The following is a 25,699-nucleotide window of genomic DNA, read 5'->3' as shown; positions in this document are numbered from 1 at the left end:
GTGTTGGAATATTCTGCCCATAGGCAGTATAATCCAACACTTCCCTGTCTTCGGAGCACTTTTCTTAATACCATAGCTGATTTTTTCTTAATGCAGGTCAACTATGCAATGATTTTCTGTCCTATCCTCAGTGGATATTAATCTAAACTGAATCAACTGTCTAGGGAGGTGAAAACTCTTGTCTTCTTGAAGATTGCTTCACAGGTTGGAGAGAACACGCATAGCTACATAGCCCAGTGTGTGAGGTTTTCTCTTCCTTTCAACAGCATGATATTCTTGGCTGGTGTTTACCTGTCATCTACAATTACCCCTCAAGACTTTTTTCTCTGTTATTGTTTCTTACTTTTATGTTCCTCATCCTTGGTATAGATTATTCCGGCCTTACTAAAATACCTTGAATTTGTTCATGTTGAGTTTTATCTTACTATGTTTAGGCCATTTGTGTAAATTTCAAGATAATTTTAATTAGCCATTTTCTTGAAATTTCTTTTTGCCCCTCCTCACTTTCTGGGAGGTTGTAAGTTTAAGAAATATATACCGTCTTCCAGCTTGGGAAAAAGTTTATTTTTACAACCGATTGATCCATGTAAAACTTTAGTCTTGAAATCCTTCCATTTTGATAGTGAACCACTGATAAACAATCTCTGATTTTCATTTTGCAGCACATATAAAAATTTTACTGTTGAAATTCTTCTCTGTGTAAGTTTTGCTACAGAAGAAAAAAGATATCTGTGAAACTTAGTGCAAATAAAATGTGTATACTATACATATTTATAGTGGAAGGACTCAAAATTTCTATGCAAATTACTTATAAAGGAACCTTTATTTGTAGTTGTATCTAGTTGTTGCTTGGAAGGAGGGGTATAGCTGTAGTTTAGTAATTCATAACTGGAATTACCCAGAGCTTAAAAATGCAATATAACAAAAAAAAAAAAGACACATTTTTCCCCTTGGGGTTCTTCCTATTTATCTTTACCAATTTCCAATCCCTTAGTTAAGAGTCTGAAATAAGGTGGTATGAAGTCACTGTGTAAACAAAACTATAAAGTGAAAAAAAATAGTATCTAAACTGTAATTTTACCCATACTTAGCGGTACTTAGACAGCAGTAGAGTAACTATAAAAAGTTAGCTGACTATTCATTATTTGCAAGTTTGCTTTCTTTGTAATTAGAGATGTTGGTACAGTTTTAAAATCAGTCTTCAGCCTGCCATTGTGCTTTTTTGTAGTGAAAATGATGGAAAAAATAGGTACACTAGTACTGGTTATGTAGTCAAATGTAGTATACAGTAAATAGTGATATATATCCCATAGTGTATATATAAAATATAATGCCATCTCTGTTCTGTGTGCGTTGTTTGCAACTTCGCAGTTTTCTAGCCTCAATATGGAAGAAGGTAATTAAGCTTAAAAGAAAGAAGAGTTAAGCTGCAGTTCCAGAACAGCTCACATGCTGCACAGTAGAAGTGAAGGGTTGGGTTCCTCATGACTCAGTTTCTTTTGGACTATTGATTTACCCTTTTCCCAATTGACTGTAATCAACCTGCTATTGCTAATCCCTGACTAGGCACCCTACCAAAGACAAATCTGCTAAAGACTCCTAATGATGCTCTGATTCTGCCAGAGTTTTAACAGGAATGTGGGAGAAAGGAGGTCTAAAGACAGACCCTTTAAATTCAGCATGGAACTATGCTTAAAGTTGGAGAAAAGAAAGGGAGAGGCACACGATCCATGGCTGCCTTCTGCTGTGTTGTGACTCTGGACAAGTTAGCCAGAATTTGTTTGTCCTGAATTCCCAAAGGTCCAGAGCAGTGTTAGCAATGCTGACATATCTTGGTAGAGCATTTGTTGGGTGAAAAATAATATTTAAATGCCCTTTGGAGTGAGATGATATAAAAAAAAAAAAAAGCTACGTTAGTAATAACAGGCATGAATCTTTTTCAGAATGTCCTTAGTTACAAGGCAAGAGCAGTAAGCAGAGGCCTGATAAACATCATTTTCAGTTTAGACTGAAACATCTAGTGTTTCAGTCACATAGGAATTCTCAAGGAGTGCTGTAACTCCATAGAGAGTCTTGCTTTAATTCTTATTTATTTCTTAATATAATGGCCATTAAACTTGCGACAAAAGGTTGAAGTTGCAGCTGCTTCTGTGATCTTGGTCTGCTCAGTTGTAGACCCATGAAAATCTTCTGAATTGGTAGAAATCAGCTTCTTCCTTCCTGGACAATTTTTCAGTTAAACTTGCAGTTATTCCATGGAACTGAGGTATGGCCAGAGCTCTTCCTCTTAGGTTTACCAGAAAAATCACTTGAAATCAAGAACTTTGGGTTTTTAATAGTTTGCTGTGAAATTTGCAGAATTGATGTTTATTTGTTACTTTCTGGAGAATCATCACATACTGTTAACCTCACATCCAATCCTTCTTGTAAGATTCAAGCAGGTTATCCACTTTTTTAATTACTTTTACCAGAGCAGTGGATAGTAATTAGTTCTTGAAAAAAAAATTTCCCTAGTGAATGTATTACACTTGTAAAACAACTAGGACACGTATATTGATTCTGGCTGGAAATTTAAAATGCAACCTTGAACACTTTGTGATCTTCCTAGTGGTATGTCCCAATTGCTTCTGGTGCCAAGTACTGTATTTAATCCACCCTGTTATTTAAATTCTTTCTGTTAAAATATGTTAAATTAATTATTTACTAAGTTATATCGCTGGTATTTGTAGAGATGGAAAAGTATTTTTTCACAGTATCTCTATCAAATTTTGTCATGTGAATATGTCTTTCTACTCACCTCATATTTCAGTCTTGTTGGATAGATTCTGACCTACAACTATATAAAAATTACTTTAAGGCATAGCCATTCTGTGCATGAAATCACATTAAATTAACTATGTGAAACTCTTGTGTGGGTAAAGATGAGCAAAAACCTCATGAAAGCAGCCAATAATCATCAGTCTGTGTCCTTGTTTTTATAACAAAAAGTTTGTTTTAATTTTAATTGAGTATACATCTTGGACATCTGTATACTTCAGTATTACATGTGAAGTTTTTCTAAACTGTATCTTTGCAGCTATCTGAACACTCACTGCTTATAGTACCATGTTAAAAACCCTGTTGGTTTTTTTACTATAGTACTATAAGAAAAAATACATGTCCTATACCTCTTCTGGTCACTGATTTTAATCAAATCAATTCAACATGTGAAAGTACACCTGTAGTAATCTGGGAAAATATTTCTGCAAAGGCTGTGCAAGTAATCTGCTTCTGTTTCAAACAGCACCTGAACATATATCACAATCTACCAGTTTTCAAATACAGATTTCATGAATTTCTATTTTATTGAAAATCACTAGCAAAGGAAAAGTGGTTTTGAGTAATTTTTCTCTTTGAATAATAATTCATGCTTGCTAATCACTTACAGGTAACTATGAGCAGAAGTTGTTGCTTTTGTTTAAGGAAATTTTGAAGCAGGAAATATGAAATTCATGTTAAGTCAGTGAGGCAAAAGGCTGTGGTTTATAAAGACATACATGAAATCAGTAATCACGCTACCAAATGATCTGTAACTAAATTCTTTATTGTAAAGAATGCCTGTAGAATATGTTACCATTTCGTGTGTGCTTAACACTAAGAGCTCTTCTGAGCCAAAAAGCTGTATGCAGCTGAAAAAGGGATTTCCCAGATTTCATCCTCATTGCTGTATGCAATTGAGCATGTGAATATCTTTGTTTTATCTTCTTGTTTCAGTTTCAGATGAACTTGGTGCTGCTGCAGAGTGAAGTTCTGGTAGGCTGGTGTCTTGCCAGTGCTGTGTTGAGATTTAGTATCTATGATGGACCAGTGAGTCCCCATTAATGTGGAACCTTCCCAAAAATATGTGATAGACCCAGCCTGAGTTCTGTAAATAAAATTTTAAATAAAAATTAGTTGACTGTATTTCAGGATGTTCCTGAAGCAACAGACTGCAAAGAAAATTCTGAGAATTAGTTTTTTTTAAAATGTGCCGCTATTAATTAGCAACTTATATAGTATGATTACTTACCCAGGTCAAATTTTTGTTGCTTGGATTTTGCTGTTGAATTAGTCTGACAAATGGCAAAAGATGTGTGGCTGCACTATAGCAAACCTGAAAGGGAAATTTTAAAAGTGACTGCACCAACAAATACACCTTCTTTGGAAGGGAAGTAATCAATGGGGCTTGATTTTTACTTATCAGTAATTCAGGTCTGTGCTGTGGCATCTACTGACCGCTGCCTCACAGTGTCTGTGAAAAGTGATGAGGAAATTTATTAACCGATAATTAGGAAATAAACATGAACACAAAAGACTCCAAAAGCAAAAGTAGCAACTTAATAATATTTCATGATACTGAAGGAAAAAAAAAAAAAAAAAGACAGATATTAGAAGGTATGAAACTGTAGATAATCTTCTAGTACCAGAAGCACATGTTTGCTGATGTAAGTATGTCTTCACTAGCAAGATTTTCCTGTTTAGATAGGCAGCAGGGGAGTTTTGCTGCTAAACAGATCTTGTGTTTACCTGGCCAAAGATTAAAAAAAAAAAAAAAAAAAAAAAAAAAAAGGCCAAACAAAAACCCAAACCAAAAAACCAAACCACCCAGCAACACACAAAAAACTCCCCACTTTTAGAGCTCTGCCAGGTTCTGAAAGCTGCCAAGGGACTTCTGTTTCATGCCCTGTTCCAAACATTGTGTGCACACAGTCTGGCCCTGGAAGGAGCTGCAGGTCCTTCCTGACCAGGACATGTTTCAGTGTTAGCTATGAGCTCAGATTCTGTGTATAGTTGAAATGCAAATTGTATTACTAAAGTTTTTCAGCTGGAGTTTAAATAATGTATGAGATACATTAATATATTAGAAGGCTGATTCTGTCCTTGATGAAAGGTAGAGTGAAAAGGGTCTTTCTTTGAAAAAAATTTATTTTTCTGTTGAAAAAGCAATACTTTTCTTGCAAGAACTTGGCTTAAAGTATTCAATGGCAACAAATACAGTCTAACAAACAGAAACAAGAAGCCCACCTAGGACAGTATGAAATGTTTACCTCTGTCAGTGACGTGCTGTAGATACATGGCTGGTTTCTCTCAGACACAGACAGTTTGAAAGTCTAATCTAGCAACTTCAATAAAGAACGTTTTGTGTTGCAGAAAGAACTAATCAAGCAGCTACAAAAATCCTTTACACTCTGTCCTTTCCTGCTCACATTATGTCCGGGTATCTCCCTTAGTCTGCAGCTACTTCTCCCAGCAGTCGTAGACCTTTTAACGGGGTAGTTCAGAGGCCCCAGCAGGTTGGCTGACATTTGTACTACCGATGTTGGCTTTTGGGGAAAATGGGCTCCCTCTGGTGAGTGGTTGAGTGGTTGTCAACTGAACTACCTTCGTGTTTTGGGATGTCTTAGTTCAGATTGTATTTTCAAATGGTACTCTCACGGTGCTTGAGCACTTGCATGTACTGACATATAATGTGTTCCTGGCAACTGTCAACACTTGTCATCTGGATTTCCTGAAGTAGCAGAGGGCTTGCAGTATAAATCTTGCAAATTTTCACCAGCTGGGAGGGAGGGTTGGGAGACTGCTGCAAAGAGATGCTTGTGGAAAGTTAGGTATTACAATTGTGTCAAATAATTTTGATGTGCTTCAGATCCAACTCTGGCCTTTGTATTTGGTTAATATTTCTTAGGTATTTTTCCTTTTATCCTGTGCTGAGTGACTTATTACCTTTACTTTTTGCAGGATGCTGGTGTGAATCAAAGAAGTGTGAATATATGCAGTCCTTTCGTGGAAAGTGTATTTATACACATGTAAACCCAGAGATTAAATAGTCTAGTAATCCACCTTGCTTCTTCAATTCAAACCTCTCCAGGCTGTGATGGTAGAGGTCTGTTGACACTGTACATCTCATCCTACATAAACTGTCTCCTAAACAAGACTTGACTCATTTTTAAAAAACTGAAAAGATCATTAAATTTGTCATTGAAGCAATGTTTCTAAACTGAGTGTTCATGCAACTTACATCTAGAACTCAGTTAAACAGGCATCCTATCTTAATGGTACAGGTAAACTGGAGATAGCTGGGTAGAAATCGTCTTAGATCTTGCAGGTTGTTTGCAGTAGGAGTGAGGATCTCTAGTCCTTGATCTAGCTACAGAGAAAGTTTATTGAAACTCCTGGTCTTCTTTTTTTAAAGTTTCAGTTCTGTGTGATAACCGCTCTCTCATCCTTTCAGTAAATACCCTTCAAAGGGTGTTGTGAAGATAAAAAGGTGATGTTAAGGGGACAAAGCAGGAGAAAAGGGCACTTTCAGCCTTGGGTTTTATTCAAACAGAAATAGGCCAGGCAAGTGAAATAGGTGTGACTCCTGAACTGCAGCTAGGTAACTCTGAACACACCTCAAGCCCAGGAAATAATGACTGGATCAGAAAAAAACACTCACCTGCACTGTCCATCTTAGCTTGGAGGTTTGTGAAGCTTAGCTGTCCTTTTTTGTACTTCGTGTGCCAGGCATGATCCCATGAGGGGCTGTTTCCTTCTCTCACAGCTCAGTGGCAGTCAAAGGTGTTCAGAAGTTTTGGGGGGTTTTTGTTTGTTTGTTTTCTTTTTTTATTTAATGAATTGTATATACTTAAATATTAATTGTTCTAGGCAGAGAAATTGTAGACTTCACTGTGCCCAGCAGAGAAAGCAGATGTGTGTCAGTGAAAGAACTGCAAATGTGGTAGTGTTAGAAACATGATCAGATTGATTGTTTTGGATTTGGAAGATGTACAGATGTCTTTTTGTTATAATCTGCAACTTTAAATTATACTTAAATGGAACCGAATTGGGATTTTAATTAGTATTCATAAACTAATAAGAAAAAAACAAATACGGAAATTTAAATTCACTTTCTCCATTAAAAGTACTCAAAGAAAACAAATGTCATAAAACAAAATAGCTGCAGCTATCAAGAAGTGAAACCAAACTATTTTCTCAAACATTCCAACTGCCTGATGAGGTCTTTTTCTTTTTGTAGTTTATTAAACTAAATAAACATCAAGCATTATCTGTTGTACACTTAGTCAATGAATGTAATTGCAAAGATATGATGATAATCCAGAACATTTCCACTGGGCATATCTAAAAATCAAAACCTTAAACAATTTGTGTTTTTTAATTTGCTAAACAATATCAAATTTTGTATTCCTATGTTTTGCTTATAGAGAGTTTTGAGGTAACAGAACAGGTATTTTTAAAGAACATTAACATTGCTTCTAATTCCAGGGATTATGAATTTATTTTAAAATTAATGTATCATATTGTCCATTTTGGGAAAAGTTTTATCCATCTTTAGTGTTTTTGAGGATCTAAATTGACTCTTAATTTCTGTCTGATCTTACCTGTTCATCACTGCTGATTCATCAGAACTGCAGATGGGAAGATGTTGACATTTGGATTCAGCCTTCATTTAGTTTTTTCATTAGTATTTCTAACTTATTTCTGCTACGCAGCTAACATAGGATTATTTATTTATTATAAAATCCCTGATCATCTCTTCTGTGACCATAAGTAATTGGCATGTTGGAAGTAACTGCCCAGTTCCAAGCCTAGCTACTTTCTCATTTGTATAATAAACCACTTTTATTCTGGCTAACGACAAAGAACTTCACCCTTTGAAATTACTGCAAAATACTGCTGCCCACTAAATAAAGCAATGTATACAAATATATGTATTACAATACAAAATATATGTATATACAGTGTTAAACCTACCTTCTAGAGACTATCTATGATATTCAGACTTCTGGCCTTATTAAGGGTGTTCTAGGAGCTGAGTGATGCCAGTGAAGCAATTTTTCTCATTTCAGTGTAACTGGGGTCAGCATTTTAATTCTACAGTTACATGACTTGTCCTTGACTAGTCCATCACTTTGGTATCTAGCATGTCAGAATAAATCTTATGGTAGAACAAGTTAGTAGTAGCTCCACTGACATAAAACCAGCATAAATACAGAGACTGGGCCAAATTGCCTAGGTCAGATCAGATCCCTGAACTTTTGGAGTGGGTCCAGCATTGTATAAGTAATTACTTTTTTTTTTTCCTTTATTCATTGACTTGTATACACTTAAACATTAAAAGTAAGATAAAGTAAGATGACTTCTGTTCTTGGAAATTCAAGTGTAGGGGGGTTCTAACTGGTCTCAGGTACTGTACTGCTTCACTGGTCTATGCAACACATTCTCAAACCAAAGGGCACCGAAACCAGAATGAAGTTGGAAACTCATGTAAGCAATCTGTTGACATTTTATTTTACAGGAAAATGCAACAGGTCTGTAATATTAGTCTCTTTAATTTATCCTTATATTAAAGGAATAGGTAAATTTATTAGTATAAAGGTTGATGTGACTTAGGTCTAGATTATGCTGTTGGCCGTTTGAGGAAAGCATCACTTCTATGCTTTCTTCATGAAAATAATGTTATTTTAGTGTCATTCAAACTTTGTTTGGGTCCACCTATTGTCTGTCTGAAGAGGTATTACAGAAATACCTCTTCATTCGTGTTAGTTGCAAATGTCCCTTCCCTCTGGTTCCCATACATTTGGTTTCTGCCTTTGGACGGCGGCAGGGAGGGCGTTACAGGCGCGTTAGAGCCAAGCCCAAGCAGCCCCGTCGGCGAGAGTTAACCCCTTCCTAGGAGAAGCCGTGATCCAGCCTCTCCCCTGCACTACGGGTCGTCCGGCACGTGTACCATCAGAATTAACCATTAACGCTCCATAACTTCATTGAAAAGCCATTTCCTTCAGACTAGGAAGTTTTCTGACCGTCCTTCTCCGCAGTGCCACGGGCATGGTCCATGGCACTATGTAGTTGAAAGAACGATGGATGGCAAGATATGTGTATATGCATTTTTATATGTATAAGTATATGTATAAGTATATGTATAAGTATAAGTATAAGTATAAGTATATGTATATGTATATGTATATGTATATGTATATGTATATGTATATGTATATGTATATGTATATGTATATGTATATGTATATGTATATGTATATGTATATGTATATGTATAAAGAATGTATTTCCTAGCACCGAGAGAAAAGGATGGGAGAATTAGGAAGGTCGCCCACGGCTCTCCTTCCTCCTGTGCGTTCGCCAAACCCAGGGCTGAGCCTGCCCAAAGGGAAACACCGCAATGCCTGCACTACCCCGGGGAGGTTGTTTGCTGCTGAGCTCGGGCCCCCCGTGTAGATAAACGTACGGCATTTCTCTCTAGCCCCTTTCAGACTTCCCGCTTCAACTCGACATCCAGAGGCTGCGGGAGAGCGGGCCGTCCCGAGGGGGAGCCAGCGGGAACGCTGGGGGAAAGGGCCGAGCGGGGCAGCAGCGGGGTCAGAGCCTCGTCCGCAGACAGCCGGCCGGGGCACATCAGCTGGCAGCGGGCACCTCGCTCGTCTCCGCCGGGAGGCGAAAGCGCTCTTACCTCGGAATGGGAGCCGCGCACGTCCCGCTCCCCCCGCCGGACTCAGTCTAAAATGCGGGGACACCACCCTAGGCAGCCGCATATAGATGCAGGAAGCTCGTTGTGCGAGCCGTGCTGTCCCACAGCCAATTGCCTGTCCCCGAGCCCGCGGCGGCGGGACGTGATTCCAGCCAAGCGGCTCCGCTTCGGATGCTGAGGGCAGTTGAGAGCCTCGAGCTTTACCGCGGCTTTTGCTGGAAAGCAGCTTGCAGATTAAAGTGAGGCAGACGAAGTAGTGACTTTCTAGATGCTGGGGACTACTACTTCGCTGTAAAGTAATTAATGGTGCTTCCATAGTTAGAGTTTCTGAAAGGGAGATTTTTCATATTTTGAGGTTTGATTTTTTTCCATTCAGTAGTGAGTCCTTCCTGACCAGGGCCTTTGCAATGCACTCACTTTCCTAACTCAAAGTCCCAAAAAGTCTTCATTCGGGGAGATTTCTTGCACTATGCAGCGCTGTCGGGATCGGCTGCTTTCATTTAGTGGTTTTGAATCGCTACAAAGAGGCAAAATGTGTTGCCTTTAAATACACGTTAAAAAAAAAAAAAAAAAAAAAGAAAAAAAAAAGAGGCTCTTGTCTTGGGAAACTGCTCGATTTGCAGGAAACCCTCCGGATGTTTGCTGCTTTTCATGTGGCATTTGTGGCCGGCTCTGATAACACTGGGAGCACCACTTCCAACACCGCATTCTGTAATGGACCTGAAATAGAAACACATCTCTCGCCGGAGGATCCCCACTCCGCGCCCCCGCGCTGTGTACCGGCGGGTTTAAAAGGTCAATAAATCAGAAGGATGAACTCTCGGTGGCATTGTTAGGTTGGGAAAGTTAACGAATGACCCCAGGAGTCGTGCGACCACGAAGGTTTCAGGAGTGTCGGAAGAAGCTCCCTATTAAACTCTGCGGAGAAGTGAAGTCTAAGCACAGAGTGCGACCGGACTCAGACAGAAGCAGCGCAGTGCTTTGTGTTAAAGTTACAAATCGAAAATACCCAATCAGTCAAAGCAAAAAGCTAAAAAAGAAGGGAGATAATTTGTCTGTGGCTCCAGGGGAACTTGAAGAGTCACTAACTGCCAACATTTTCTGTACAAACCGGGGAGCTTTTACTTTCTCGGCTTAGATTCAAAACACACCTTTCTTTCTTTGATCCCAGATCAATGAGCTGTAGAAACGGTTTCAACAAATCTCCCAAACAAAGTCAACTGTAGTTGCTTAAGTTTATTACCTCATGTTCATTATACAGAAAAAAAACCTCCATTTTCTTTTCTGCCGAAAGTGACAGCCCTAAAAATTGTTCCAAGCTTTCTTTGCAAGCAGTCCCTCTACTCGCTGCACTCTTTCAGTAAAAAGCCTCTGCGGGATTTTTTCCCTTGGCTCACGAAAATGTTTCTGCTAATTAGAGTGAAAGCGAAATTTTGGCGTTTTAACAAGATCAACTGGTAAAAAAAAGGTAATGCTCTCTCCTACGGTTTAAACTCCTAGCTGGTTTGTCTTTTCCGAGTCAGTAATGTGGCGTGAGCTGGAAGCTGCTCTGGGAGTCAATGGAAACGGACCGGCTCCCTTAGAGCAGCGCGTTGTTGCCCACTTGGGTTTTGTTTTGCTTGGAAGTCATGTTGCTTATTCCCCCAGCTGAATATTGTGTTATCTGCAGGGGAAAATACACACGCTTTCCTCACTCACGAGTTTTCTTTAAACAAGATTCGGATTCTGCTTAATTCAGAATTTTCTCTGGGTATCGGCCGTGCGTCGGTGCATGACCTGTCTCGGCGCAGCTGGCCTGGGTCTGAGGGCTCTGAGTCCCGGCACGTCGGGTCGGAAAATGTCACAACCTCAGCCATAAAACTAAAGCCATTAGTACGCCAGCCTTACCCAGGTACGCCCTAAGGTAGTGTCCCAAAGGCCCTGGACTAAAAAGGAGTGATAAAGCACTTTATTCCTGACGAGCGTCGGGAATTCTGGGCTGATGGTCGGCTTTTGCAAGCGCAGTGTCCCCGTTAATTTATTTTAAAATCAATTCTAAGTGCGCAATACTTTTGCAAGAATAGTGTTATTATATACTAGTTTGAGATTAATTTAAACACACATGTGTGTAGGATCACTGTTTTCACCTCAGCTGCTTTTTACAGTATGCAATATAAGGACAAAAAGCAGAGCTGTTTGAATCACTGCCTCTCTGTTGGACTAGCGCGAGTGTTTGAATGGAGGAAAAGAAAACTAAAACATTTTCGTGGGGTTTAGGCAGATATCAGTCTTTCGGTAATAGTTTCGGCTCCTTGCAACAGGGATAAATTTGCTATACTATTATGCTGGAAACATATAGCTTGTTTATAATCTCTAAAAAACAGTGGGGAGCAGAAAATTAAATGTAGAAATGACTCGAAAAGTGTCTTCACCAGTGTTAGTCCCTGGCACCTCCTGTCCGCTACCACGATCTTCTTCTTTTTAAAGTATCTGTTTGTCAAGTGTAAAGGAGCAAGTTTTATGTTGTGCGAAAGAGGAAATTCAATGTTAGAATACACTAATGGTTATTCTGGCTTCATTCATCTAATTTCAGCGAGAATTCTTACGATATTGGTTTATTTGTTTAAAGTGGCTACCCAAACAAAGGTGTCCTTAACAAAATAAACCCCTTTGATCTTCAGTTTAGAGCTGAGCAGTTTCTCAAATAAGCATTGATGCATTTAATAGCACCACACAACAATGCAAATATTAACCAAAGCGTCCGTGAAAACTCTGTATTCTACATTAGTCTGTATGCCAAAGGAGAACATAAATGGTGCTGAGATAGAATTCTGTTTATGCTGAAGTGATGGACATTTTTCAAACATCTGTTTGTAAGTGCAGTTTATTTAGTTGGGCAAATCAGAGAAATCCTGATAACGTAATGCCACAAGCAATACGTACTGCAAAGTCCATCTTATTAATAACAACTACATAAAAGGAATATTTATGCTTTTGACAGACACTTAAAAGTTTTATTAGGAAGTATGAAAAAGTGAGACAGGATTTGAAAAAAGTTCCGAATTACTCTGGGTTCAGCTTCCTACTGTCCAGGGAGTTGAGCTCTTTCACTGGCTTACGAGAGGAAATATACTCAGGTAGCCCCACAGGGTAAGAAGCAGAAGTGTGAGGCACAGGTGATGACCCGTCTTCCCATTACCAAGCTACACCCCACATCTGCCTGCAGGAGAAGCCGCTTGTGCCTCTCAGAGTGTTACAGGGCGTCTCGGCACAACTGTACATCCTCTGTCCCTTTCTCCTCTTTTGGATCTGCTCCGCTCAAGGATGTCCATCAGCGCACGGCCTCGGCGGGCCGGTCTGTGCTGCCCTTGTGAAGTACAGGGCTGAGGCCGGTCCCGCTCACGGAGGCGCTGCCGGTGCCCCGAGGCGGGCCCGGCGCGGGTCCCGGGAGGGCGGGGGCGGCTCTGGCTCTGGCAGAGGCCGCGATGCGCTCAGGTGCCGGGCCCCGCCGCCGCGCCGGGAGGAGCCCGGGGGCCGCCCCGCAGGGCAGCGCCGCAGGAGCCACGGCCGCCGTCCGGCCGCGCCACCGCCCGCCCCCGCCGCGCCATTGGCCGCGCCGCGGCTCAAATAGGGCCGGGCCGGGCGCCGGCTCCGGCAGCAGCGAGCGGGACCCGAGTGCCGAGCGCGTCCCCTGGGCTGGCCGGAGCTGCCGGCTGTGACGGCCGTGGGCAGCGCGTCTTGTCCGAGCGCTGCCGTCCCGAGATGAGCAGCCCCGATGCGGGCTACGCCAGCAGCGACGACCAGGTGCAGGGCCGGTGCTCGCTGCCCATCATGATGCCGGCCATGTGCCCGTGGGCAGAGTCGCTGAGCCCGCTGGGCGAGGCGAAGGCGAAGGGCGGCGCGGCGCCGTCGGGGCCGTCGGGCGGCCGGAGCAAAGGCGAGGCGCGGATCCGGCGTCCCATGAACGCCTTCATGGTGTGGGCGAAGGACGAGCGCAAGCGGCTGGCGCAGCAGAACCCGGACCTGCACAACGCCGAGCTCAGCAAGATGCTGGGTGAGCGCGGGCGGGCGCGGTGTGCCGCGGGGCGGATCCAGGAGAGCGAAGGGCCCGGGGGAACCCCAGGGTCTGGGATGCGGGCTGCGAGCGGGGGCATCCGTGGGCTGTCGCGCCGGGCTCCCGGCGTGGCGAGGATCGCTCAGGGCCGGGCAGGGCCGGGGGTCGGGGCTGCAGGCGGGCGGGGGCGGTGTCGGTGTTGTCGGGCACGGGCGGCGATCGGTGAGCGGGCGGTCTGACGGTGTCGGTGGGCGCAGGTAAATCGTGGAAGGCGCTGTCGCTGGCGGAGAAGCGTCCGTTCGTGGAGGAGGCGGAGCGGCTGCGGGTGCAGCACATGCAGGACCACCCCAACTACAAGTACCGGCCACGGCGGCGGAAGCAGGTGAAGCGCCTGAAGCGAGTGGAGAGCGGCTTCCTGCAGCACGGCCTGGCGGAGGCGGCGACGGGGCCCGGGCTGGGCAGCGAGGTCGGCGGCGGCGGCGGCAGGATGTGCGTGGAGGGCCTGGGACTGCCGTACGGCGAGCAGGGCTACGCGGCGGCGGCGGCGGGCGCGGGCCACTACCGGGACTGTCCGCCGCTGGGCGCGGCGTTCGACGGCTACGGCCTGCCGACGCCGGACCCGTCGCCGCTGGACGCGGCGGAGAGCGAGGCGCCCTTCTTCGCGGCGGGGCTGCAGGAGGAGTGCGCGCTGGTGCCCTACGGCTACGGCCCGCACCCGGCGGCCGCCGAGTACCCGGCAGCGGCGGCGTCCGAGAGCCCGTCGGGCGCGTCGCTGCGGCGGCACCTGCCGCCCGGGGAGGCGCTGGGCGCGGGCGGGTCGCTGCAGGCGCTGCTGGGCTGCCCGGCTCCGCTGCACGCGTACTACGGGCAGTGCCAGCCGCCGGGCCCGGGCCGCGGCCCGCCGCCGCTGCCGCCGCCCGGGGCCATGGGGCAGCCGTCGCCGCCGCCCGAGACGGCGCCGTGCCGGGAGCAGCTGGAGCAGCTGCCGCCCGAGGAGCTGCTGGGCGAGGTGGACCGCACCGAGTTCGAACAGTACCTGCGCTTCGCCTGCAAGCCCGAGCCGGGGCTGTCGTTCGGCGGCCACGAGGCGGCCGCGCTGGCGTCGGCCGAGGGCGCGGGTCCCGTCTCGTCGGTCGTGTCGGACGCTAGCAGCGCCGTCTACTACTGCGGCTACCCCGACTTGTGAGGGGCTCGCTTGGGGCACGGCACGGACACTGGCACGGAGGCGCCCGGCCCCGCTCCTATTTATGTAATTTATTTCAATCTTGAGAACTGACAGGGTATCCGTGACCTGCTCGAGGTTTAAAAGGCGATGTGCCATCTCGCTGTCCCGGTGGTGCAGGTCTTACCATCATTGTCCTGCAGTGACATGTATAACTGTTCCTACGGTGGAATCATATTAGTGCCACACGGAGAATATAATTTCTGAGATCTTGTTAGAGATCTGTATGCTTTTGTATGTTTTACAGCGTGCTGGGTTTTGTATGATGGTTTTGTACAGAATAATTTTGCACTTTTACAATAAAGGGAAAATAATAAAACTGGTCTCTGATAACTGCTCCAAGAGATCTTATTGTCCTTTGTAATTGGTTAAACTTTTAAACTTCTCTTGCAAGTGTCCCTTGCACTAGGCATTAGGTCCTCTCACACTTTCTATAGACATAGTCTTCCTATGTCTCTCCTGCTCCAGCTTTAGACAAAAATTTTAAGCTTTCAGTAACTGCCTGCTCCAGGGCTTTGGTGGTGGATTTTTTGGTTTTTGGTTTTGGTTTGGGGTTTTTTTTTTTTCACTTTCTTGGTGCATTCTTATAGAGTGATTAATATGACCGAATTTAAAAAAAAATTATGTTTGAAGTGTAAAAAGTCTCTATGAAAGCGCCTGCTGGAGTACGTTAGGGTTTGGTCCATCTTTAATGGAGGCATGGACTGCTGATGAGACGGGTGGATAAGTGCTGGTTTAAACACCTCCTGGGAGAGAGTGTCTTTCGTGTCCTCGTAGCTGCTTTGCTGCAACGGGGCAGGCGTGGCGGCGTATCAGATCTCCGCTCCGGAGAACAAGAGCTGTAAATCAGGATTCAAAGTAGGTGAAAAATTACGACACGAGCCTCCAAAAGGGGCGGCCGGCCGGGAGCAGCCCACTCGGCACCCTGCCAAGGCCGCCCCTTCATCCATACCTCCCAGAATCCTACCTTTTCTCTCCTAGAGAAATCCCTTGGTCGATGTCATCGCGTCTAGAGATAGAAATATCCTCGTGCTTAAGAAATGGGCACCCTGCAATTAAACTTGGGGTTGGGGGGGGGGGGGGGAAGACCTTTTCATTTAGATGTTAGTACTGTGGGGTGGGACTGATAAATTAATTATATCTATTGCTTAAATCGGGGGGAGGAGGTAACAGTCATCAGGGTCGTTTGCTTCCTAAGATAAAGCCGTGGGGCTGAGCACAGGGGAGGAGGGGGCAGGGGCCGAAGTGGCAGACTTGCCCACTGATTAACCTGCCTTCCACGAGGACGGGAAATTAAATTTGGTCCGTTTTCAAATTACAATTAAAGAGACTTATGTTTGTACCCGTGAAAGATAAAATAGATGCAAACTGCCTCGATCAATGAGATTGGAAAGCAGCCTCGTTGGCGAAAATCGACTTAATAGTTGTGTACTATTACTGAGTCTTGAATCAAAAGGCATTCAGACCCTTAATACTTCGTAAAATAGTCTAGTTTCTGGTTTCTTAATCTTCCCATTTTACTTTTCAAAGAGTCTTCAATTCTAAGAAATATACCTAAAACATCCATCCTGTCAATCTCTTCACTCCTCTCCCAACTGTACACGAGAAAAATGATGTAATTCTGAAAAAGGTGATACTTCAGAGCAAAGATATACTATGCTTTCTTGATAATTTGATTTAGGGAAAAAATTAAATTTAAAGCATAGATACGTAAACCCAGGAAACAAATGTGCATGAGAGATGGTTTCTTGTTTGCTTGAGTTCTCCTTTTATAATGATATTTAAAACTACAGGATTAAAATAATTTTGACCTTTTAGCACATGTTCACAGCTTTCTATGGGAAAATCACTTTGGCTGGTTTGGGAAATAAATCATCAATAAGCTTTACATAACTTCAGTCACCATTTCTTTTCATTTTTCCTTTAGATGCAGGTTTTGCTTCCCTCTTCTGTCCTTCACCCCAACTTTTCAGACAGCTGAAGCCTGATGCAGACTTGAAACTGTAAGTGGCTCATAATGAAGGTTGAAAATTTCTACTTTTTTTTTTTCTTTAATAATAATACTATCGGAAGGGAATTACACTAAATTGAAATAAGTTCACCGGTTTTGGTAAGAGTGTTGGCCCGCATCCAACACACCACAAGAATGTGCCAAACTGTGTATGTGGTGAAGGTGTGGGAGATCTTCCAGCAGCATTTTTTTCCTGTACGTAGCCAGATGTGTAGCTTTTTTTTTTTTTTTTTTTTTTGGTGTTTTGGGTTTTTTTTGGCCCTTCCCTAGGAGAAGAACGTTCTAAAACTTCTTCAAAATGCCTGAAACGTGGCAGCTTTATGCACTGCCGATATGCATGGAACAAAATATTCTGAATCTCCGCCCAAGCCCTATTTTTTTCAAAACATCTTGACTTTCTGATTCTATATGACAGACACCCATATCTGTCCTGTGGCCCATTTGAAAGCGTTAAACCTTCGTCCCGCCCCATGAGTGCCTATGACAATAGGCACATAAAAAGAACGCCAAAGAGATCAATATTTTTTTCGCAAGTGCTTTCCACGTCAAGGTTCACGCTGTCAGGCGGTGAAAGCAGTTGCTACGTGCCCTGGGGGGCTGTGGAGAAGGCTTCAAGTGTGTGCCAGAGACCGAGATGCCTTCTGGCTCCCGACCGGACTTTTCAAGCAGAGTTGGGGTCTGCCACTGCACAGAGGGCAATACGCTCCCTGGAAACCGCGCCTCTAGTTTGCTCCAAAAAGTAAACCACAAAGACAAGGTGGCATCTGCAAAATATCTCTAACCTTACCCAAACACTTTCTCTAGTTAAACAACGGCATTACCTGGGCAGCCACTTCCTACAGGAACGGCGAGTGCTCTCTGAAGTTCACGGAGATCACTTGTGCCCGAAAGCCTAAAAGGTATTCAGCTTTGTCTTTTGTTTGGTTTTGGGGTTTTTCTGTCCCTCTCTCATTAATTCGCCATAAACCCCTAGTAACGTTTCGATTTTTCTTAATGCAGTCAAGTCCCTTACGTTGGTGTCACATTGCAGCTGAAAGAGTTTGGTTTGTCGGGGTTCTTTCTGAGTGGGTTGGTTTGTCTGTGTTTTTTTTTTTTTTTTTTTTTTTTTTGGGGGGGGGGGGTGTGTGCGCGTGTGTATGAGTGTGTGTGTGTTGTGGGGTTTTTTTTTGTGGTGGTGGTGGGGTTTTTTGGGGGGGTTTGTTTTGTTTCTTTGTTTGTTTGATGTTTTCATGGTCTTTTTGTATGTGTGTGTGTGCCCTTTGTCTTGCTGAAGCATATGGATAGAAAAGTAAGTGTGCCTAATGTGGAGAAAAGAGATTTCAGGCCAAGGTACTGAATTAAAGTCAGCTCAAGGCTCGTCCATACAGGGCAGGTGGCAGGATATCCAGGAGATCAAAATAACAACACGCTTGCTAATGCAGAGGAGCTAGAAATGTCAAGAAGCAGTGGTTTTGTGCTCTGAAAAAAAAAATAAACAACCATCACATTAACATAGCAGAATTCTGGCCATTTCTGTAGCTGTGTGCTTTTCCAGCTACAAAGACGGTAATCGCTAGAAGACATTAGCGCAATACTGCTGACGAATTTCTCCTTGTACGCAAATTTAGTTTACACATGTGACGGCCCTGTTCTTGTGTTGCAGTAAATCCTCTCCCGGTGTCCCCTGAGAAGGACGACAGAAACCCCGGACAAGTGCTAGCACGCCAGCACGGCATCAGGGGCTAATACCCCGGACAGGCTTTGTGACAAGCGACATCAGCGTGCATCAGGTGGCTGACTGGGCTTATCGCTGCACCGAGGGACGAGCGGGACCGACAGAACTGCGAAATCCAGTAATTACACACCCACATTTGCTTGACGTTAAACAGTCGAGTAATGTGTTGACTAATTAAATGCCTGCCAGGTTGCCCTCTTCAGATTTCCGTCTACAAAAATAAGAATTTCTTTCACCTTCTCTGCGTTTGGACAAAGGCTCTTAAATACGGCAGCTGTCTGTGCGTCTAAGAGAGTGTGCTGATCATGCAAGGCTTCTGGCAGACTGCTATATTTTAGTATTTTAAGTGAATGATTTTACCCTGAATTATTTACTCAGAAGGTCTGTCACATAAAGAGACTTCACCTAAGTTATGAATCTTGCCCTAGATCAAAGGCTAAATAATTCCCCTTGCTCCTGATGACATCTGAGTGACTTCTCTCTGCTTTGGATGCTGCAAAACCTATCCTAGGTTTTGTCTGTTGGGTAGGAAAAAATCCCCAAGTCCATACTTTCTAAAGAAAGAGAAAAAATTATTGCACTTTCTACACCCTAAAATGACAAGTAATGAGGGCATTTGCAGAGAAACGGGTAGGTTATTTGTTTCCCTTCCCTGCTGCGAGGGTTGCAAAGCCACCAGGACGTCACTGCTGTTAACACTAACCCCTGTTCTGGATTACAGGGTCCCATAGGTGCTTGTGGCATCCCAAGGCTGAAGATCGGGTGGCATTACATGCTTGTATTTATTTCTGGAACTCGTTTCAAAGCCTTTCCCCCCCCCCCCCCCCCTTAATGTGTGCTGCTGAATCTCTATTTTTTGCTGCTCTGAAGTCGCTCGTACTCAGGGGAGATGCTGGTGGTGATGGTTCGTTAGACCCGATCGTTAGACGTCGGGGGACAAGCCTACGAACTGATGCCGTCAAGTTGTTACCTAGGGTGACTGAAAGAATTGTACGATACTATCCTTGTCTCTGCGTGATTCTGCTCGCCGGCCGGTGCTTTGACTCGGTCAGCTGTGAATTGCCCCATTTCGTGTCTGCTGAAGAAAACCTACCAGGCTAAGCGGGCTACCACGGGAGGCCCAGCCCGCGGGTGGAGCATCCAACCCACCGCCCTGAGCCCCCGCCCGGCTGCCTCTGGGGTGGGAATGTCCTCGGTGACCCCTCTGCAGCCAAACAACGAGAGCGGCCAGTGCAGGGGGGCGCATAGAGGGGTGAAACAAGGGGAGGAGGTCACCGTGCAGGCGGCCGAGAAAGGCAGCAGAGCGGCTCCAGGCTCAAAGACAGTCTGTCAAAAGCAATGCAGACTTGTAAGACAGGTCCCGTCGCCCCTGTCCTTGAGGATGTCAACGTTTTCTCAAAAAAAAAAAAAAAAAAAAAAAAAAAAAAAAAAAAAAAAAAAAAAAAGATTCGAAGTTAACTAGCTGCCTAGTTTTTATCCAAGGGAAATTTAAAGAGCGTCTCCAAGGAATACAAGTGATACTCTTTCATATTGTGTGTATGTATGTGTGTTAAAAAACCGAGCAGAGAAGCTATTCTGCGTTGGGGTACGACGCAGGAGAATAGTTTTAAACTAAAAGAGGATCTTTTTACATGTGCTAGAAGGAAGCCGGGTTACAAGGAAGGTTGCCCAGAGAGGTTGTGGACGCCCCATCCTTGGAAGTGTTCAAGGCCAGGTTGGATGGGGCTTTGAGCAACCTGGTCTAGTGGAAGGTGCTCCCGCTCATGGGAGGGGGCCGGAATTAGATGATTTTTAAAGTCCATTTCGCCCCAAACTAGTCTGCGATTACTTCTCGCGGTTTAAAGGGCTTGAATATAAACACATTCAGCTAGCTTCTGTCCGAAAGAAATTATTTCAAACTTGGCCTGACATCATTACCATTACCAATGGATTGTTTCCCAAGTAGGTACTCTGCCCCCCGAACCTTTCCCAACCTGTAGGAATTTACATTCACTTTTCCGGGTTCCAGACCTATGCGGAAGATGAAGAACTTTAACTAACTCGTGTTAGTGTAAAAAAACTAACTTTGTAAAAAAAGCTAACACAGAATTTTATACTCACAACTTCAAGCAAAACATGAACACAGAAGTAGCAAGAAAGAAACTGTACGTCTTAAATGATTCCCGTGTCCATCGCTGGAGAGAAGATGGGGGTTCCCCGATGGCAGGAATTTGTCGAGGGTGCTTCTGCTCCCGCTCCCCACCCGGGATTTACCACAGTGTCTAGAGGGATCCCGGCCCGGCCGCCCCATACATCTGGCGGAGATAAGCTGTCATGGAAAAGCGCGCTTTATTGGAGGGGGCGGGGGGGGGAAAGGGCGTTTATGACCGGCAAACTTAATTAAGGAAGGCATTATTTATCCAGGGATTTATTCAGGGTTTTTTTTATTATTATTTTCAATCGCCTGTAACTTCACGCCTTTTCTATTCAGATAAGATGTGATCTCACGTGTTAAGGCACAGATGTCCCTTTCAGCTTGTCCAGTTGTACTGAAGCACAAGGAAATGCGCCAAGAAACTCATCCCGGGCCATGCCACGGTTTGCAACTCACGTGACTGCTCGTTTATAGGCAAACTTTCTCTGCATTGATCCTGTATGAAATACAGCACTGATTACACATCTTCCGTTGAAAAATAGGATCGAATATTAAAAAAAAAGTAATGGGAAGAATTATTACAGTTTATGAGAACGTCCCATTTATCAAGACCGCTTTCAATACGATGGCAGCAGGATAGTTGAGAAAATAATTAACACCACCTCAAACCCATCACCTATTTTTTAGGAAAAACAAACAGTATAGTCTTTACGACGTTTCTATATATTCCGATAAAATGAGGGTCGGCCTAATTTTGAATATGTCGTGATTTAATGAAACCAACTTGCCAAGGAGGCAAGGCAACAAAAGCTGACGGCAAGGGCATCCTGCGAGGCAGTGACAGTGACAGACAGACGGGAAAAAAATCTGTCTCTGTTCGCGGAACTGCCCCGCCATAGCCAAAGCGCGGATGCACCGAAGCATTCCCGCGCCGCTCCCTCGGAGCAGTTGGTTACGGGAGGAGGAGGCAGAGCAGCAGGGGCGGCACGGACCGGTTCAGGTGTCACTACACAGTAAGAAGCTGAAGTGTGAGGCACAGGTGATGACCCGTCTTCCCATTACCAAGCTACACCCCACATCTGCCTGCAGGAGAAGCCGCTTGTGCCTCTCAGAGTGTTACAGGGCGTCTCGGCACAACTGTACATCCTCTGTCCCTTTCTCCTCTTTTGGATCTGCTCCGCTCAAGGATGTCCATCAGCGCACGGCCTCGGCGGGCCAGTCTGTGCTGCCCTTGTGAAGGACAGGGCTGAGGTCGGTCCCGCTCACGGAGGCGCTGCCGGTGCCTCGAGGCGCGCTCGGCGCGGGTCCCGGGAGGGCGGGGGCGGCGCTGGCGGCGGCGGAGGCCGCGATGCGCTCAGGTGCCGGGCCCCGCCGCCGCGCCGGGAGGAGCCCGGGGGCCGCCCCGCAGGGCAGCGCCGCGGGAGCCACGGCCGCCGTCCGGCCGCGCCACCGCCCGCCCCCGCCGCGCCATTGGCCGCGCCGCGGCTCAAATAGGGCCGGGCCGGGCGCCGGCTCCGGCAGCAGCGAGCGGGACCCGAGTGCCGAGCGCGTCCCCTGGGCTGGCCGGAGCTGCCGGCTGTGACGGCCGTGGGCAGCGCGTCTTGTCCGAGCGCTGCCGTCCCGAGATGAGCAGCCCCGATGCGGGCTACGCCAGCAGCGACGACCAGGTGCAGGGCCGGTGCTCGCTGCCCATCATGATGCCGGCCATGTGCCCGTGGGCAGAGTCGCTGAGCCCGCTGGGCGAGGCGAAGGCGAAGGGCGGCGCGGCGCCGTCGGGGCCGTCGGGCGGCCGGAGCAAAGGCGAGGCGCGGATCCGGCGTCCCATGAACGCCTTCATGGTGTGGGCGAAGGACGAGCGCAAGCGGCTGGCGCAGCAGAACCCGGACCTGCACAACGCCGAGCTCAGCAAGATGCTGGGTGAGCGCGGGCGGGCGCGGTGTGCCGCGGGGCGGATCCAGGAGAGCGAATGGGCCCGGGGGAACCCCAGGGTCCGGGATGCGGGCAGCGAGCGGGGACATCCGTGGGCTGTCGCGCCGGGCTCCCGGCGTGGCGAGGATCGCTCAGGGCCGGGCAGGGCCGGGGGTCGGGGCTGCAGGCGGGCGGGGGCGGTGTCGGTGTTGTCGGGCACGGGCGGCGATCGGTGAGCGGGCGGTCTGACGGTGTCGGTGGGCGCAGGTAAATCGTGGAAGGCGCTGTCGCTGGCGGAGAAGCGTCCGTTCGTGGAGGAGGCGGAGCGGCTGCGGGTGCAGCACATGCAGGACCACCCCAACTACAAGTACCGGCCGCGGCGGCGGAAGCAGGTGAAGCGGCTGAAGCGAGTGGAGAGCGGCTTCCTGCAGCACGGCCTGGCGGAGGCGGCGACGGGGCCCGGGCTGGGCAGCGAGGTCGGCGGCGGCGGCGGCAGGATGTGCGTGGAGGGCCTGGGACTGCCGTACGGCGAGCAGGGCTACGCGGCGGCGGCGGCGGGCGCGGGCCACTACCGGGACTGTCCGCCGCTGGGCGCGGCGTTCGACGGCTACGGCCTGCCGACGCCGGACCCGTCGCCGCTGGACGCGGCGGAGAGCGAGGCGTCCTTCTTCGCGGCGGGGCTGCAGGAGGAGTGCGCGCTGGTGCCCTACGGCTACGGCCCGCACCCGGCGGCCGCCGAGTACCCGGCAGCGGCGGCGTCCGAGAGCCCGTCGGGCGCGTCGCTGCGGCGGCACCTGCCGCCCGGGGAGGCGCTGGGCGCGGGCGGGTCGCTGCAGGCGCTGCTGGGCTGCCCGGCTCCGCTGCACGCGTACTACGGGCAGTGCCAGCCGCCGGGCCCGGGCCGCGGCCCGCCGCCGCTGCCGCCGCCCGGGGCCATGGGGCAGCCGTCGCCGCCGCCCGAGACGGCGCCGTGCCGGGAGCAGCTGGAGCAGCTGCCGCCCGAGGAGCTGCTGGGCGAGGTGGACCGCACCGAGTTCGAACAGTACCTGCGCTTCGCCTGCAAGCCCGAGCCGGGGCTGTCGTTCGGCGGCCACGAGGCGGCCGCGCTGGCGTCGGCCGAGGGCGCGGGTCCCGTCTCGTCGGTCGTGTCGGACGCTAGCAGCGCCGTCTACTACTGCGGCTACCCCGACTTGTGAGGGGCTCGCTTGGGGCACGGCACGGACACTGGCACGGAGGCGCCCGGCCCCGCTCCTATTTATGTAATTTATTTGAATCTCCTTGGGACAGTTCCACGAACTTTGCCTGGGCGGACATGAGCTACTCTCCTGATTATCCTGGAGGCTGAAAGCCTTGTTCGAACTGTTTTTCGGCTGGTATTAAAGGAATGTTAAAGGAATCTTTTTTTTTCCCCTTTCGGTCATGTGCGTAATAATTGATATTTTTGCAAAATCATCAGTCTTACTTGTTGGCCCAGAGCGTGTTTCTAGCTGTGTTTTAAACTATAACTGTGGGGTTTTTTTTGTATTTTCGGAAAAATAAATGAATGTGCAACTGTTTCTGTCATTCTTCTTGGCCACGTGGTCCTTGAGGGAGGCTAATCTTAAATTAAATCTGTCTTGCCCTAAGGCGATGCTTTCCGAAGGAGATACCGTGTGATTCTTTCACCATGGCAGTGGCTCTCAAACGGCCCCCAGGACCAAACATTTTTTTTCCCAGGTGCGGCTGTATTTTTATCACATAGCTTAGCGGTCCTGCTGCTGCTCTGGCTCTCGGAGTACAGAACATGTGATTGTACTTGTGCGGTTTATAGGTTTTTTCCTTCTGATTTGATGCCAGCTGAATTTGCATTAATGCATTGGGGAAAACCCCTCCAGTTTACAGCAAAGAAAGCTAGGTAAGTTTGAGATACTAATTTTAAAGTGTTCCTGGAAATACATTGGTTTTGGAAAATTGTAGCTGAGAAGGTGACTTTGCTGTACATGGTGACCTTTGTTGGAACTGAAGGATTCACAGACAGGATTGAAGCTCTATTTAGATATTATATTACTTTCTGCTACCTATCTTCAAGTCTTTTCTTGCCATTTAGTGCCATGGACTTCATGCTCAGCTTATACCAGTGAGGAGAAAAAACAGTGCAGCCCAAGTGCTCATCTCGGATACTACTGAGTATCAATTAACCATTAAAATGGGTTTTGTTTTTCTTTGTAGCGTGTTCACCTGTGCTCTGTTGTGACATTTCTGCCACTGCAAGGCTGGCAATTGCATCGTGACTCTTCTGATGTTTACATGATGCTGGCTACAGTCAACTTACAATAATTGTGGTGGAGATTTTCAGATGGACACAGAGCTAGTTGTATTCTCAAACAAATCCAGTCAAAACATGGCATCAGATAATGTTTTATTTATTAATTCAGAAAATGTAATTTTATTTAGGTGTCAAGAAATCCTGAATGTGCCTACTGCCTTCATTTATGGTTTTTTTAGCAGCATGTCAATGAAATACTGAAAGAATCACTTGAAATCGCACTGCCTTCAGTGTCATAACACCTTTTGTTTCCCCCTCAACCTGACAATGAGAGAATTGTGAAAGCCACTGTCTGATATTAAGAGGGTTGGGTGCAGGGTGGGAAGTAAGACTGCATGTATGTCACTGTTTTAAAAACATAGTCACTTCAATATAATATTTTTGTCTAGATAGAAATATCTGACATAATTATAGGCTAGGAGAGGTCTAACAGTGGTGAAAATTCGAGTTGAACAACTGGATTGTTCCAGTTTTCTCCTAGATGAGCAGCCCTGCTGGTCACCATCATGCTAATCATAGTCCTACAGTTATGGGCTACTAAAACTGTAGCAGGCTTCTTTTTCATACTGTTGCAGAAATGTTCTAAAAAACCCCCCTCAGAATAATGGCAAAGACAAATTAGGGATCTTGAATAGATGTTTAGGCAAATTGAAATAGTATTAATTTTGTTTTATTGGTTTTTTTGTTTATTGATTCACTACATACATCCTAAGACACACTTTTTTTTTAAGAGTACAGTAGTATAGCCTCACTACCTAGCTGAATTCTGTTATAAAATAAATTTTAAAAAAATCCTCCTGTAAAATAAAATAAAGGAAGGGAAGTGAGCTTAATTTAAGAAGTTCCCAAGTAAGGTGAAACGAATTC

The 25,699-nt window shown here is 46.4% G+C and overlaps 2 protein-coding genes and 1 long non-coding RNA gene across 3 annotated transcripts; 2 read left to right on the top strand and 1 right to left on the bottom strand.

Moving 5' to 3' along the window:
* Nucleotides 1-3,548: 3,548 nt before the first annotated feature.
* Nucleotides 3,549-9,661, bottom strand: LOC136288357 (uncharacterized). Its single transcript, XR_010720509.1, has 4 exons — nucleotides 9,488-9,661; nucleotides 4,216-4,270; nucleotides 4,049-4,132; nucleotides 3,549-3,904 (listed from the first exon to the last, which is right to left on the bottom strand). It is a non-coding gene; the product is annotated as an uncharacterized lncRNA (long non-coding RNA).
* A 3,492-nt stretch (nucleotides 9,662-13,153) lies between these two features.
* On the top strand, nucleotides 13,154-15,102 carry LOC136301962 (transcription factor SOX-17-like). The gene is made up of 2 exons (XM_066205226.1): nucleotides 13,154-13,538; nucleotides 13,796-15,102. Exons 1-2 carry the CDS (start codon nucleotides 13,247-13,249, stop codon nucleotides 14,722-14,724), a joined length of 1,221 nt encoding a protein of 406 aa, XP_066061323.1. The 5' UTR covers nucleotides 13,154-13,246; the 3' UTR covers nucleotides 14,725-15,102.
* Nucleotides 15,103-22,151: 7,049 nt separating this feature from the next.
* On the top strand, nucleotides 22,152-24,090 carry SOX17 (SRY-box transcription factor 17). The gene is made up of 2 exons (XM_066181280.1): nucleotides 22,152-22,536; nucleotides 22,795-24,090. Exons 1-2 carry the CDS (start codon nucleotides 22,245-22,247, stop codon nucleotides 23,721-23,723), a joined length of 1,221 nt encoding a protein of 406 aa, XP_066037377.1. The 5' UTR covers nucleotides 22,152-22,244; the 3' UTR covers nucleotides 23,724-24,090.
* Nucleotides 24,091-25,699: the final 1,609 nt, after the last annotated feature.

Source organism: Chamaea fasciata, unplaced genomic scaffold, assembly GCF_029207755.1.
Source record: "Chamaea fasciata isolate MVZ Bird 193981 ecotype frontalis unplaced genomic scaffold, bChaFas1.0.hap1 SCAF_1, whole genome shotgun sequence".
Classification (NCBI taxonomy): Eukaryota; Metazoa; Chordata; class Aves; order Passeriformes; family Sylviidae; genus Chamaea; species Chamaea fasciata.
This window is presented reverse-complemented; position numbering and strand designations above follow the sequence as displayed.

Coding starts and splice junctions, on each gene's coding strand:
- LOC136301962 (XM_066205226.1), top strand. CDS start 13,247: ATGAGCAGCCCCGATGCGGGCTACGCCAGCAGCGACGACCAGGTGCAG. Junction 13,539..13,795: donor CGAGCTCAGCAAGATGCTGG/GTGAGCGCGGGC, acceptor CGGTGGGCGCAG/GTAAATCGTGGAAGGCGCTG.
- SOX17 (XM_066181280.1), top strand. CDS start 22,245: ATGAGCAGCCCCGATGCGGGCTACGCCAGCAGCGACGACCAGGTGCAG. Junction 22,537..22,794: donor CGAGCTCAGCAAGATGCTGG/GTGAGCGCGGGC, acceptor CGGTGGGCGCAG/GTAAATCGTGGAAGGCGCTG.